Raw genomic sequence first — 12,424 nt, forward strand, 5'->3', positions numbered from 1 at the left:
TCTCTGCCCCACTAAATGTTGAGAATCCTGTTTGTTTGATTGGTAGAAACAACTACATTTATTTAATTCCAATTTCACTTCAGCTTTCACATCTTTCACTTTCCTTTATTAGATTTTAATACCCAGATTAAGTCTGACAGTTGCATCTTTAGCTTATTGTAGATAATAATTGTTTTCATGTATGAAGTGAGTGAGCTGTGCAACATAATGATCAATACCCAAAAATGATATCTGAATTCAAATTCATCAGAGAAAATTTAGTGCAAGTGTAATGAAGCCATAAAATAGTTTTTCTTCTTGTATTTTGATTAGCATGAATCAAAATACAATTAAAGAAAAATTCGGTCTGTTTGTGGAATAATGTAGGAATCCAAAATAAAGTTATAAGGGTAACTGTACTTATACAGAAATTGAGTAATGAGTTCCTTAATGCATTCTTCTTAATTTATTCGTAAGAAATTATTCTAATTCTTTTTGTCGTTATATCTGATTTTAGAGGGAAAGCTCTGTTAAATACATGATGAATGAGTTCAATATTTTTTGCAAGTAAAATAATTTAAGCAAGTTGGAATTACGTCGCCCTGCGATGGGCTGACGACCTGTCCAGGGTGTATCCCGCCTCTCGCCCGTAGACAGCTGGAGATAGGCACCAGCACCCTTCGCGACCCCGCTTTGGATAAGAGTGATGATAAATGGATGGATGGATTTAGGTCCAGACTTTAACTAGAAAGTTTTAATACTCAAGCCTTTAGGGCTGGGCGATATGGAAAAAAACTATATCACGATATGGATTATTTTATATGACGATAACGATATATATCACGATATACCACAACTGATGTTGCATTTTATGTTTTCATAGTCCGTCAGATGGACAGGGTTGAAAAAAATCTTTCATCGCCTATTTTTTACCCATCATCTTGTTTCCTAATATGAGAATCCCAACCCCAAACCAAGAACACCAGTTATGCAATTTGCCGCCATGACAGTGAACAGTATAGAATCTTGGCTATTGCGCTGCAGTAATTAATCATTTAATATTCGTTTGTTATTGACATTTTATAAAATTCCAAGGCCAGGTTTTTCTCTTGTCTTTCACTTACCTTGTTTTCCACTAGGAGGCGCCTCGCCTATTTAAGAAGAACTACATTAATTAAAATGCCCACATGTTCTACTGGATAGGAGTGTCAGTGTAGTTAAAAATGTGATCCATCATACGACCTGTACCACAATTATGGGTGTTTCAATTGTTCTCTTTATTTTTCAGCAGTCACAAGAGAAACGTGCTGCACAGTTTAAAAACATGGAACACAACAGTACTATACAACAAACTATAACAAACAGTACACACTAATACACACAGTATGATTTACTCTGAAGGGGAAAAAGTGAATGCTACAGCACCTTTGTGTGTAAACACAACACTCACAGGTGCAGTAGCCTTCACTTTTCCCCCCTTCAGAATAATCAGTGAGGTCCAGTAACTATCATATGGCAATCAATACATTAATTCCACTTAAGTGCATAAGCTTTAAGCCTGAGACAAGAAAATAACAATTAAACAAACAAACAAAAAACAAAAGTGCGTCATTTAAAAAAAAAATCTTAACTGTAAAATTGCAGTGCAGCATTTTGTGTTAACATCACTGATGTCATCAGGGTTGAACAGATTAGAACTCTGTTTAAAGCATTAGGCCTAATAATTCATGAACAAATGTGCAAACATAAAGCACAAACAATAACCTACAATAACAATAAAGAGGTAGAAACGTATGTCAACATTTACAGGTTGAGTGCAAGAAACACTAGTTGGTCCACAGTGTTGGGTTTCAGACATGACCTCTTGCAGGTGATGATATTTCCACTTGTACTGAAGGCCCTTTCAGATGATGCACTTGTGGCCGGTAGGCATAGATATTTCTTGGCAAGCTGAGCCACAGATGGAAAATTAGGCTCGTGCAGCTTCCACCACTCCAGCGGGTCTGCCTCTGAGTCAGGCCCAGGTGCTTGGAGGTACATGGCGAGCTCTAGTTCAAGGCTTTCTCTGTTGCGCAGGGTGTGGGTGTTTCCCTGCACTGCCTTCTTAAAATAACTGGCTAGGGTCTTCTTTTTCTTCGTTGGATGGAGGTCCTCAGGAACATTAGCAGCTGTGGGTGAGCTGGAGCCTGTTGCTGCCTCAGTTGCTGGTGCCGTCTCTCCCTCCACCATTCCCAGCAGCTGTGGGTGAGCTGGAGCCTGTTGCTGCCTCAGTTGCTGGTGCCGTCTCTCCCTCCACCATTCCCAGCAGCTGTGTGACAGCTCTGTTTTTGATGAGCTCCATCCGGTTTTCCCTCATGTAAGTTGTCTTGAACCTTGGGTCGACCAGTGTCGCCATATCCAGGAGGTCGTTTGTGGCTGGGTCGTCGTACTTGTCATTGAGGTATTTGAGAACACCTCCCTTCAATGCTTTTGTGAGCTCTGTTTCGTCTTCTTTTGGGGTGAGGATCTCATCGTTAAAGAGACGTAGCACCAGCTTCAGAAATGACACGCTTACATATTTCTCCCCCGACAAAGCATCGGTAAATTCAAACAGAGGGCCCAAGGCTTTGTTGAGCGAATCCAGGATTGACACGTCTTGCCAGCTCGGAACAAGATGTCTTGCCTAAGTAAAATTAAAAAAAATATTGGACACTTTAATAAAGTGAATCTGGCCTGCAAATCTCATCAGCATCCACAATGAGAACAATCAGTGAGCCCATATATTTGTGTAATGTCCAGTGGCCACATCTCACCTTCTTATCTGCAAGGAGGACCTGTGAAAGGGCTTTCTCCTGCTCCAAGAAGCGTGCAACCATCTGCTGGCGGGAGCCCCACCTGGTGGGGGTTTCGGTGATCAGCTGGTGGGGAGGCAAGCCCAGTGCTGCTTGGGCTTTGGCCAATTCACGTTTCCTCTTCCACGAATTGGAGAAGGCACTCACCACTTTCTTGCAGACACCCACTGCTCTTTCTACAGCCTGCCTTGTGGATGTTGGGGTGAGGTCTTTTAGAGAATTCTCTATTGAAATCAAAAGAAAAAGTGATGTAATGACAGCACATTTTTTTCTATAATCATGGATGACTTAAATGATTTATGGATTGTGTTAATCATTTAGTGAATGTATTATGATATGAATTTTTATTTATTTAAATGTATACATTTATTCTAATATTAATATATAATATAAATATTACAATTTGGGGTGTACCATGATGACAATCAAAATGATAAATGAAATGGAAAGAATAACTTGTTCAGTTATGTTTGCAGGAACACCAACTTCAGTTCATATTTTTACTTTTCAAAATTACTTTAAGCCATTTTAAAGATTTTACACTTACCGATGGCTAGCTGTAGACGGTGACCAAAGCACTGCAACCACTCCCACTCATTCAGTTCCATTGCAGAGATGTTGTTTGAAGCATTATCTGTGGTGACACAGACAAGACAGACAGACAGACAGACAGATAGATAAATAGACAGACAGAATTAAAAACCACTGCTATAGTTTACATAGGATAGCCATAAAACACAGATGCTGTTTTCCTATATCTATAAATAATTGTGTCAGTCACGTGACTAGAATCAGCTGACGAGGCGACGTAGGGAAAACCCACAGACATACGTTCTTAGGTGTATGGAGATAACTCTAATGGGAAATTTGGAATAACATGCGTATGCTGTAAAAGCACACAGTTCATTGGTGTAAGCATATTAGTAAAACCAATAATAGTAAAACTAGCGAACCCACAAAAGTGCATAGCAATGTCAGGCTCATACCTTGGGCGAGCATCACTCCGGTGTGGTCCTCAGGAAAGTACACGGTCTGTAGACACCGAGCGCGGAGGGTCCAGTCCTTGATGAAATGGATGGTGAGACTCATATAAGGCTGTGTTGCTCTACTCATCCACATGTCCGTAGTCAACGCATAATGCGTCGCACCACTACGTACCTCTCACTCCACTTCAGCCCAACAACTAGCATATAAGCCAGGCAGCTCCACTTTACTGAAATGTTTTCGACTAGGCATCACATATCTGGGATCGAGTGTACGGACGAAGTCCCGAAAGCTGTCTTTCTCGACTATGTAAACGGGGGCCATGCCTTTACAGATATAGCGTGAAATAGCACCTGTGATCTGCTTGTGTCACTGAGACGTCTTCTCATATTGTGATCCTTGGGCGAATGCTTCCTTAAGCTTCGGCTGTGAGAATTTCTTTCCAGTGCTTCCTGTATTTTCATCCCTTGTTTGTTTTGATCGGAGTGGTTGTAGTTTCCCGTGTTCTTGTTCATGATTTTTCTTCAGGTGGTAAAAGAGGCCGGAAGTATTTGCATCAGCCGCTGGAACGGCTTTGCTGCACAGTTTACATATCGGCTGCGTTTGTTCTTTATCAGATGGCTGAAATCCGAAATATAACCAAACAACCGAGCTGCCTCCCCTTTTGGGCAAAAGTGGTGTTTGTTGTGTCTGTGACCTGGCAACCGTTTCGGACTCTGTAACCGCTGCTGTGGTAACATCTTCTTGGGTGTCCATCATTCATTTTTTTTCAAGCCAGAAAGAAATTTCGCGGGCTCTCTCCGTCAGTAATGTCGCAAACGTATGGTGCAAAGCCGCGTGACGTAAAGCGGTGTAGTGTCGCAAAACCACGCTCTCTACACATTATCTTTTTATTCTCTTTTTTTTTTCGTTATATACACTTAGAGTTTGCATAGCAAAAACGCAAAATGTTATATTAACAAATTATATTAAAATGTATATTAGCAGTAATAATAATAATAAAAAAGTTTATCACGATAGAAAAAATAGAGGAGAAAGGTCACAATAGACATGTTTCTCTCGTCCTCACGATATATATCGCCATATCGCCCAGCTCTACAAGCCTTCCTTTTGTTTGATCATAACCATACCTTTGAGCTGTAGCCCTGAGAGCTGTCTGAGAGCCCTAAGGTCTATTTAGGCTCATTACTCAGCAGCAATGGCGTAACTATCGGTAAGCAGAGACAGCATTTGCTTAGGGGCTCACAACCTCTTTGGGGCCCCATCACTGACACCTGGTGGTTCCCCTATGCAATGGTGGACTAGGCCCTATTTTTTTACATGTAATGGTGTGAAAAATTCCTCTTAAACCCACCTGATACTGAAGTGAATAACCGCACCAGACTGGTACGGTTCTATAAGCATCTCCCTGAAATTAGTTTTTGGAACTTGGGGTGTCTGTAACATGTGGTGGTGCGCTGTCACCAATGGTTACCTTTAATGGAACCATTGGTTGGTTAACAGCGTTGAAAGTACCTTTTTTAGTAACGAGTAATCTAACTAATTGCTTTGACTTTAACTATAACGCAGTTATCATTGCTGACACCCTGTTACTACACGTTACTAAGGTCGCACAATTAAACTTTTTTTCATGATAGAACTCGTGCGTGCCTTGTCATGAGAGAGGGGAGGATGAGATTGGCTTATGTATAGTGAGATTACATCTGTCGGTTAGGTAGGTGGGTGTTTCCGCTGGCGGGTGCTAACGTACAGCACACACGGAGAGATGGAGAGTGAGGAGGACTCCAGCAGCAAAACAGCGTTTTCCATATGGAAATACTGGTGTTACGTCGAGCTGCGTTACCCCATCAGATACTGTTTCCCCTGCATTTCCGCACCGCGCAGGCGGCACGATTCACCGCGCAAGCGACAGGAAATGCGCATGCTCGCTAAAGGCGCGTAACAGCGTAACTGTGCTCGTGCCACAGGGGAACTACGGAGAGCGTGAAGAATAAAATGTTAGCCTATATGGAGAAAGGGAGAAATCAGGATGGACGGACGTACGGACAGACAGACAGACAGTATCTATAACAACCCAAACACACAGGATTTCAGAATTAGACATCCCCAGTTATTACTTTCATACACTCACCAGATCTGAATGCCTGTTAAAAAACTTCACACCCATGAGTAGAAGTAATGCAGCCTGATGATATTTACACCACATCAAATACCGTTCCCCTATCTGCTATCTGACGGGTTTTAGAAGCCTATCAGATACCGTTCCCCCCATGTTAAGCAGGGGGAACGCTATCTGACGGGGTTTATAGGAAGTCAGATAGCGTTCCCCCCCTGATGTCATTTACGTTGAGTTGCAATAAATGCAAAACTCTCTGCAGGTTATTGTCTTTGTCGTCCACTCTATTCAGCTAGTTTTTGAAACACAAGGCGAGAAGGTGGGGGCTGGGTGGTGAGGGTTACGGTGGCGAGAAATGCATAAGTAACACAATAGTTACTTTTACTAGTAACTAGTTACTTTTATTGTGGAGTAACTCAGTTAGTAACTCAGTTACTTTTTGGGAGAAGTAACTAGTAACTATTATAAATTACTTTTTCAAAGTAATGTGCCCAACACTGATAAGGTATACCAACACCTCTGCCTCACAATTACACACAAGAGGTCTGAAGGTCAGCTTGTTTTTATTTTTTTCTAGGTGGTCACAATCTCTTAATAGGGTATTACTTTTTGGCTGAAATGTTCAGTTAAAAGTCCAGTAAAGCAACAGCCAAGGGAACATCCTGTGAAATCCTTAGCTCTGCCACAGATGTCTGAATAGGTTTCTATTCTTTTAGCAGTACAAGTTTTTATTTTTTTTGTCATTTTTAATCACTTTTAATCATTTTTAATGTTTTATTTTTTGAAGATATATTTTTTTAAAACCTGACACTTCTATAAACTTCTATGCAAACTTTTTTCAACTAATTTTCCTTTGGTGCATTTAAACACAACTGGTTCCACTATTTTCCTTTAGGGTTATCAGGGGAAATGTCATGATCGGTTTATTGAGCTAAACCCATACTGTATGCAGAACACCAACAGGAGACAGAGTAAAAGTTAACAAGGTTTATTAAGGAAATGTACAGAGTAACTCAGGACTGGTTCTGGTGCAGGTCCGGGACTGGTTTCACTTATTTCTGGAGAGATGAGAGTTTAGTTAGCCAGGCAGTTAGATGGTTTGACGAGAGAGTGAATTCTGAAAGTACCTTGAAGAGGTTTGGACAGATCCTTGGAATGGGGAACCGGTTGGGTCCAGAGATTGTGGGAGTTGCAGAGAGCTCAGCAGCAGCAGCGTCTAGCTTCTGGCTAGTGAGTCTTAGCCGTGGGTTTTGTTCCTAGCTCTTCCCTGAGAGCTGAGGGAGGAATCCAGACTGAGATCTTCAGGTTAGCTTCCTAGCTCTTCCCTGAGAGCAGAAGGAGAAATCCAGACTGAGATCTTAAGATTTGGTTTCCCAGCTCTTCCCTGAGAGCTGAAGGAGGAATCCAGACTGAGACCTTCTGTTTTGGCTTCCTTGGGCAGGCAGGCAGGTTTCCAGGTAAAGCTCATCCAGAGCTTCAAACCTTGGTCAGGCTTTCTGTGAGTAGAGAAGATAGAGGCAGGTTAGAATTCAGTTTCTCTCAAGAGTCTACTGAAATCCACTAGATAAACAGAGGCTAGGGTTTGCTAACCAAACTTGGTCAACACTGCGGCGTCGAATGAAGGTCTGACTGCTGCTTATGAAGGAAGGTCTCCTGATGGGCTGATGAGCTTCAGGTGTGCTGGAGGCTCCAGCCCAGGAGACCCACAGCGCTCTCTGCTGGAGACAGATGGTAACTCTCCAGATCCCAACAGTAACCCCAGTCCTAGCAGAAAACAACATAAAACAGAAGAGGATCCTCGGCGCCCTCTGGTGGGCAAGCCTAAGGATCCCAACAGGAAAGTCTTTTTAATCTATTTCTAATCCTGTAAAGCATTTAGAGTTGGATGCAAGATACCATAAAAATCTAATTCAACCAATGCTGATGAAGGTTCTCAGTCATCCAGTCAACCAATCAATTTTAAATCTAAAAAAAGGTCAAAAAGTATACATACTTTGTTAAATAAAGCACTGTACAGTGTATCTACACCAAACTGGTTAAGTTAAGGCTTTGGAAAAATAAGCCACTTTTCCCCCCCCTATTATATCACAGCTATTTAGAAACTATTAGTTGTTAGCATCTTGATCTGACATCTTAGGTATTGTTATTCTTTGGAGGACCTCTATGGATTGGACAACAAATATCTGTTGTTACTATTCAATAACAACACAATACTTTGAAAGTGACACCAAGGTCATCTGAGTGGCTGCATGTGAAGTTCAGTGGATGTCTCATGTTGCTTTGATTTGGTTTGAAGTCACGACCTGGGATTTAAACCAACCAGATCAGCTTTCAGTGCTATCTGATCACTGCTATGTGAAAAATTTAAAAGCATGTTCAAAGGGTTTTTACAACTTTGTTCTATAGAGGCTCTTTTCACAGGGGGAAAAAAGAGCCATGGTGCAACGCAGAAAAATCAAGAGTGCTAATTCAACACATAGTGTTGAATCTGACACCTTTTCTGAGTTTATAGACATTCTCACAGATTCTGACTTAGAATGGCATTTGGAAAAGTTTTATTATTTAAATTGTCTAATTATGTTAAATAATTGGCATTCGTGGTGTTGCTTCTTGAGACTATAAGTGCACTTTTAACTTCAAATTGGGGTATTTCCCTTTAGTGTGTTGATTTTTTTTTTACATACATAGTGTCATTATATGAAACAATAAATTAAACATTTTTATTACAATGAGCTACCAGGCCATCAACATCTGAAACAGGTCACAGAAGAAAGCCCTTCCTCCTGAGCCATCATGACCCAACATAGATATAAGCACATTTATAAACTCTTGAAATCACTTCCAAGACTAAACAAAGTTAAAATACAAAATTCACTCTTAGTTACACATCACCTCATTGTCCTTCATCAATAGATTTCATTGCATTTTTAGACATTATGTGCTTTCTAACAATAATTAACAGCTTTATTAACTATTTTACAGCAACCTGTTGTAATTGAGTTGCCCTGTAATATACCACTGTCTGCCTGTGAAAACTACACTCTACTTGGATTTTACATTAATTTTTTTCAACGTTATTACTGAAAAATGGTTACAGTAATACATAAAAAAGCTTGACACTATTTTAAAAGAAGGTGCAATTTCCCTCTTACAGGCCGAATAGAGAAGGTTAGCAATTTTAATACCTTTTTGCAGCACTATGTAATACACTAATGGAACATTTATCTGATGACACAGTTCATATTTTATAAGCAATTGCCCAATATTTTTGAACCTTCTCTCAGCATTTGCTACTAGCATAACTAGGAAGAGGCTGGAGTGAAAGTGTACTGCAGTGCATATAAGTGTCCTGGTGCATATTTGAGTCAAGTTGCCAAGCTGGATTCTGATAGTGGTCTTTCAGCAACTAAACACTAGATTTCCCTGTGTTTGCCGCTAATTAAGGAAACAGGGCTTGGGCATCATTAATTGGCTTAAAGTGGCTTAAAAATATAGGGTGAGAAGTGGAAAATCAAACAATTTTGGATTATAAGTTTATTAGGGTTCTATGGGGAAAAGGCACAGGTGGACACCTTGATAAATGCTGCCTGTAATACATAAGTCAGTTTAAAAAACATAGGGTTATGACTTCCTTTGCAAGGGAAGAATATTAATATGAATCCATGTAAAAGAAAGGGAACATCTTGACCTAAAGGAAACTGTACAATTATTAAAATTGATAGAAACAGAGTTTGTGTTGACTGATATTTTACCAAAACGCACCATCCACCAAAAGCTTTAAATTATGAACATAAGCTATAGAGGCTTGAAAGGTGGATATAGCTTCATACAACTACTTTTGTAATACAGAGAGAGCAAAAAGTCAACATGTCTGAAGCCTCACAAGACAAAGCAGTGCTTTGTATACAAAAGAGAAAATGCATTCCCAAAACTTCTCCCAGAGCCACACACATCGTCTTGATTCATGTTTTCCTCACGCTTCGCTTGTTTCATTTTGTCGGCTCAGCAAGCTCAAAATCCAATGAGTGACAACCAGATTCCCTGGGCCGACTCCCTGCTGCCATCCTCCATCACATGAGGGAAGCTGAAGTGTTGGCGTTGCCCATGAATAAAGAAAGCCATAATTCTACAAGAAGAGCTGCACCCACTCATGTGAAACTGTGGTCATTTCTTTCAGATTTTAGTTGGTGCCGGACAGGTTCTCTCAGCAGCTCCACATGAAGTTTACAGCTGCTCCAATTTGCTTCCATATTTCTTCTATAGCACAGAAAAAAAATACTTATGTGCTAATTTGAAGACTGGCTATGATTTATATCAGTGCATTTGTGCATTCAGTAATTGACAACCATTTCACTAAGGACCCAAAACTGCATTCTGTTCCATACTGACACAACTTTCAATCCAAGACGTTTTCTCTTAAATCTTAGATCCTGACAGTTCCTAAAAGTGTTTTTGAAGGCTATACAACAGAAATAATAAAAAAAGAAAAATCACTGAATTGATTGTAGAGCAAATATACACTATATTGCCAAAAGTATTTGCTCACCCATCCAAATTATTGGAATCAGGTGTTCCAATCACTTCCATGGCCACAGGTGTATAAATTCAAGCACCTAGGCATGCAGACTGTTTTTACAAACATTTGTGAAAGAATGGGTCGCTCTCAGGAGCTCAGTGAATTCCAGCGTGGAACTGTGATAGGATGCCACCTGTGCAACAAATCCAGTCGTGAAATTTCCTCGCTCCTAAATATTCCACAGTCAACTGTCAGCTGTATTATAAGAAAATGGAAGTGTTTGGGAACGACAGCAACTCAGCCACGAAGTGGTAGGCCACGTAAACTGACGGAGCGGGGTCAGCGGATGCTGACGCGCATAGTGCGAAGAGGTCGCCAACTTTCTGCAGAGTCAATCACTACAGACCTCCAAACTTCATGTGGCCTTCAGATTAGCTCAAGAACAGTGCGCAGAGAGCTTCATGGAATGGGTTTCCATGGTCGAGCAGCTGCATCCAAGCCATACATCACCAAGTGCAATGCAAAGCGTCGGATGCGGTGGTGTAAAGCACGCCGCCACTGGACTCTAGAGCAGTGGAGACGCGTTCTCTGGAGTGACGAATCGCGCTTCTCCATCTGGCAATCTGATGGACGGGTCTGGGTTTGGCGGTTGCCAGGAGAACGGTACTTGTCTGACTGCATTGTGCCAAGTGTAAAGTTTGGTGGAGGGGGGATTATGGTGTGAGGTTGTTTTTCAGGAGCTGGGCTTGGCCCCTTAGTTCCAGTGAAAGGAACTCTGAATGCTTCAGCATACCAAGACATTTTGGACAATTCCATGCTCCCAACTTTGTGGGAACAGTTTGGAGCTGGCCCCTTCCTCTTCCAACATGACTGTGCACCAGTGCACAAAGCAAGGTCCATAAAGACATGGATGACAGAGTCTGGTGTGGATGAACTTGACTGGCCTGCACAGAGTCCTGACCTCAACCCGATAGAACACCTTTGGGATGAATTAGAGCGGAGACTGAGAGCCAGGCCTTCTCGTCCAACATCAGTGTGCGACCTCACAAATGCGCTTCTGGAAGAATGGTCAAAAATTCCTATAAACACACTCCTAAACCTTGTGGACAGCCTTCCCAGAAGAGTTGAAGCTGTTCTAGCTGCAAAGGGTGGACCGACGTCATATTGAACCCTATGGATTAGGAACGGGATGTCACTTAAGCTCATATGTGAGTCAAGGCAGGTGAGCAAATACTTTTGGCAATATAGTGTATCACAAATCAAATGCATTATTGTTCAAATTTTTCAAGTAAGAAAATATGACCCACAGCCTGTAAGGTCTCATCTCTTGGGGTGAGTGGCACAACTTTCCCCTCCCAGCAGAATGCAACATTGAGGTATGAAATTTACTAGCTTTACTGGCTACTGCAAGGAGACCGACAGCCGCTATTTAAAGGAGGAACGCTGCCTTACTGCACCTGCATTTGGACCTTGGTAGCCTTTTATTTCCTTACTCTTTTTATCCAGACATCTCAGAAATAGGGCTCTAAATATAATACCATGAAACTATAATATTTTTACGTAAGGTTATCATACCATCAGAATTTCCTTCTGGCCCAAGCCTAGTTTTGATCATGTTAACCAAAACCCCATTCTAATCATCTGAAAAGTCTAATTGAGGTGAATAATCTATAGGAAAGGTACTTTCGGGAAATGCGATCAAATGGAGGTGACATCATCTTACCTGGTATGGGCAAAAAAACTTAAGTTTAATCTCAAAAAGCAACTTCCTTAGAGTCAAACATAGAGGTGGAAGCATCATGATTCTGAGTTGGTTTCTGTTATGTGTACGAGACATTTTCTTTCTCAAAATTTCAGTCAGTCAATCTGATTTGCAGTCATTAAAACACAAACATACTCTTATATTACTTGCTGTTCACGAGTGAATTGAGAAGCCGTAAAAGAAAGAGGCCTCCACCTAAAGACACACTAAACAAGCGTTCTCAAAGGCTCTTCAAC

At 41.1% G+C, this 12,424-nt stretch overlaps 1 protein-coding gene across 2 annotated transcripts; it reads right to left on the bottom strand.

Annotated features, from left to right (window-relative positions):
* Positions 1 to 1,491: 1,491 nt before the first annotated feature.
* Positions 1,492 to 3,458, bottom strand: LOC119787333 (E3 SUMO-protein ligase ZBED1-like). Of its 2 annotated transcripts, none has more exons than XM_038291134.1 (4): positions 3,358 to 3,458; positions 2,772 to 3,034; positions 2,276 to 2,641; positions 1,492 to 2,205 (listed from the first exon to the last, which is right to left on the bottom strand). In XM_038291134.1, exons 1-4 carry the CDS (start codon positions 3,416 to 3,418, stop codon positions 1,783 to 1,785), a joined length of 1,113 nt encoding a protein of 370 aa, XP_038147062.1. In that variant the 5' UTR covers positions 3,419 to 3,458; the 3' UTR covers positions 1,492 to 1,782. The 2 variants fall into 2 exon arrangements, with proteins under 2 accessions (XP_038147062.1, XP_038147061.1); XM_038291133.1 differs by having other exon boundaries at positions 1,492 to 2,175; positions 2,246 to 2,641.
* Between the last annotated feature and the right edge of the window lie 8,966 nt (positions 3,459 to 12,424).

The sequence above is a fragment of the Cyprinodon tularosa genome, unplaced genomic scaffold (genome assembly GCF_016077235.1).
Source record: "Cyprinodon tularosa strain WSP-4 unplaced genomic scaffold, ASM1607723v1 ctg294, whole genome shotgun sequence".
Lineage (NCBI taxonomy): Eukaryota > Metazoa > Chordata > Actinopteri > Cyprinodontiformes > Cyprinodontidae > Cyprinodon > Cyprinodon tularosa.

What these genes read in the sequence shown, in the direction of transcription:
- LOC119787333 (XM_038291134.1), bottom strand. Translation starts at nt 3,418, where the DNA reads ATGGAACTGAATGAGTGGGAGTGGTTGCAGTGCTTTGGTCACCGTCTA. An exon ending in CCGTCTACAGCTAGCCATCG is followed by an intron (nt 3,035 to 3,357) that starts GTAAGTGTAAAA and finishes TGATTTCAATAG; the next exon opens with AGAATTCTCTAAAAGACCTC. An exon ending in TCCTCCTTGCAGATAAGAAG is followed by an intron (nt 2,642 to 2,771) that starts GTGAGATGTGGC and finishes AATTTTACTTAG; the next exon opens with GCAAGACATCTTGTTCCGAG.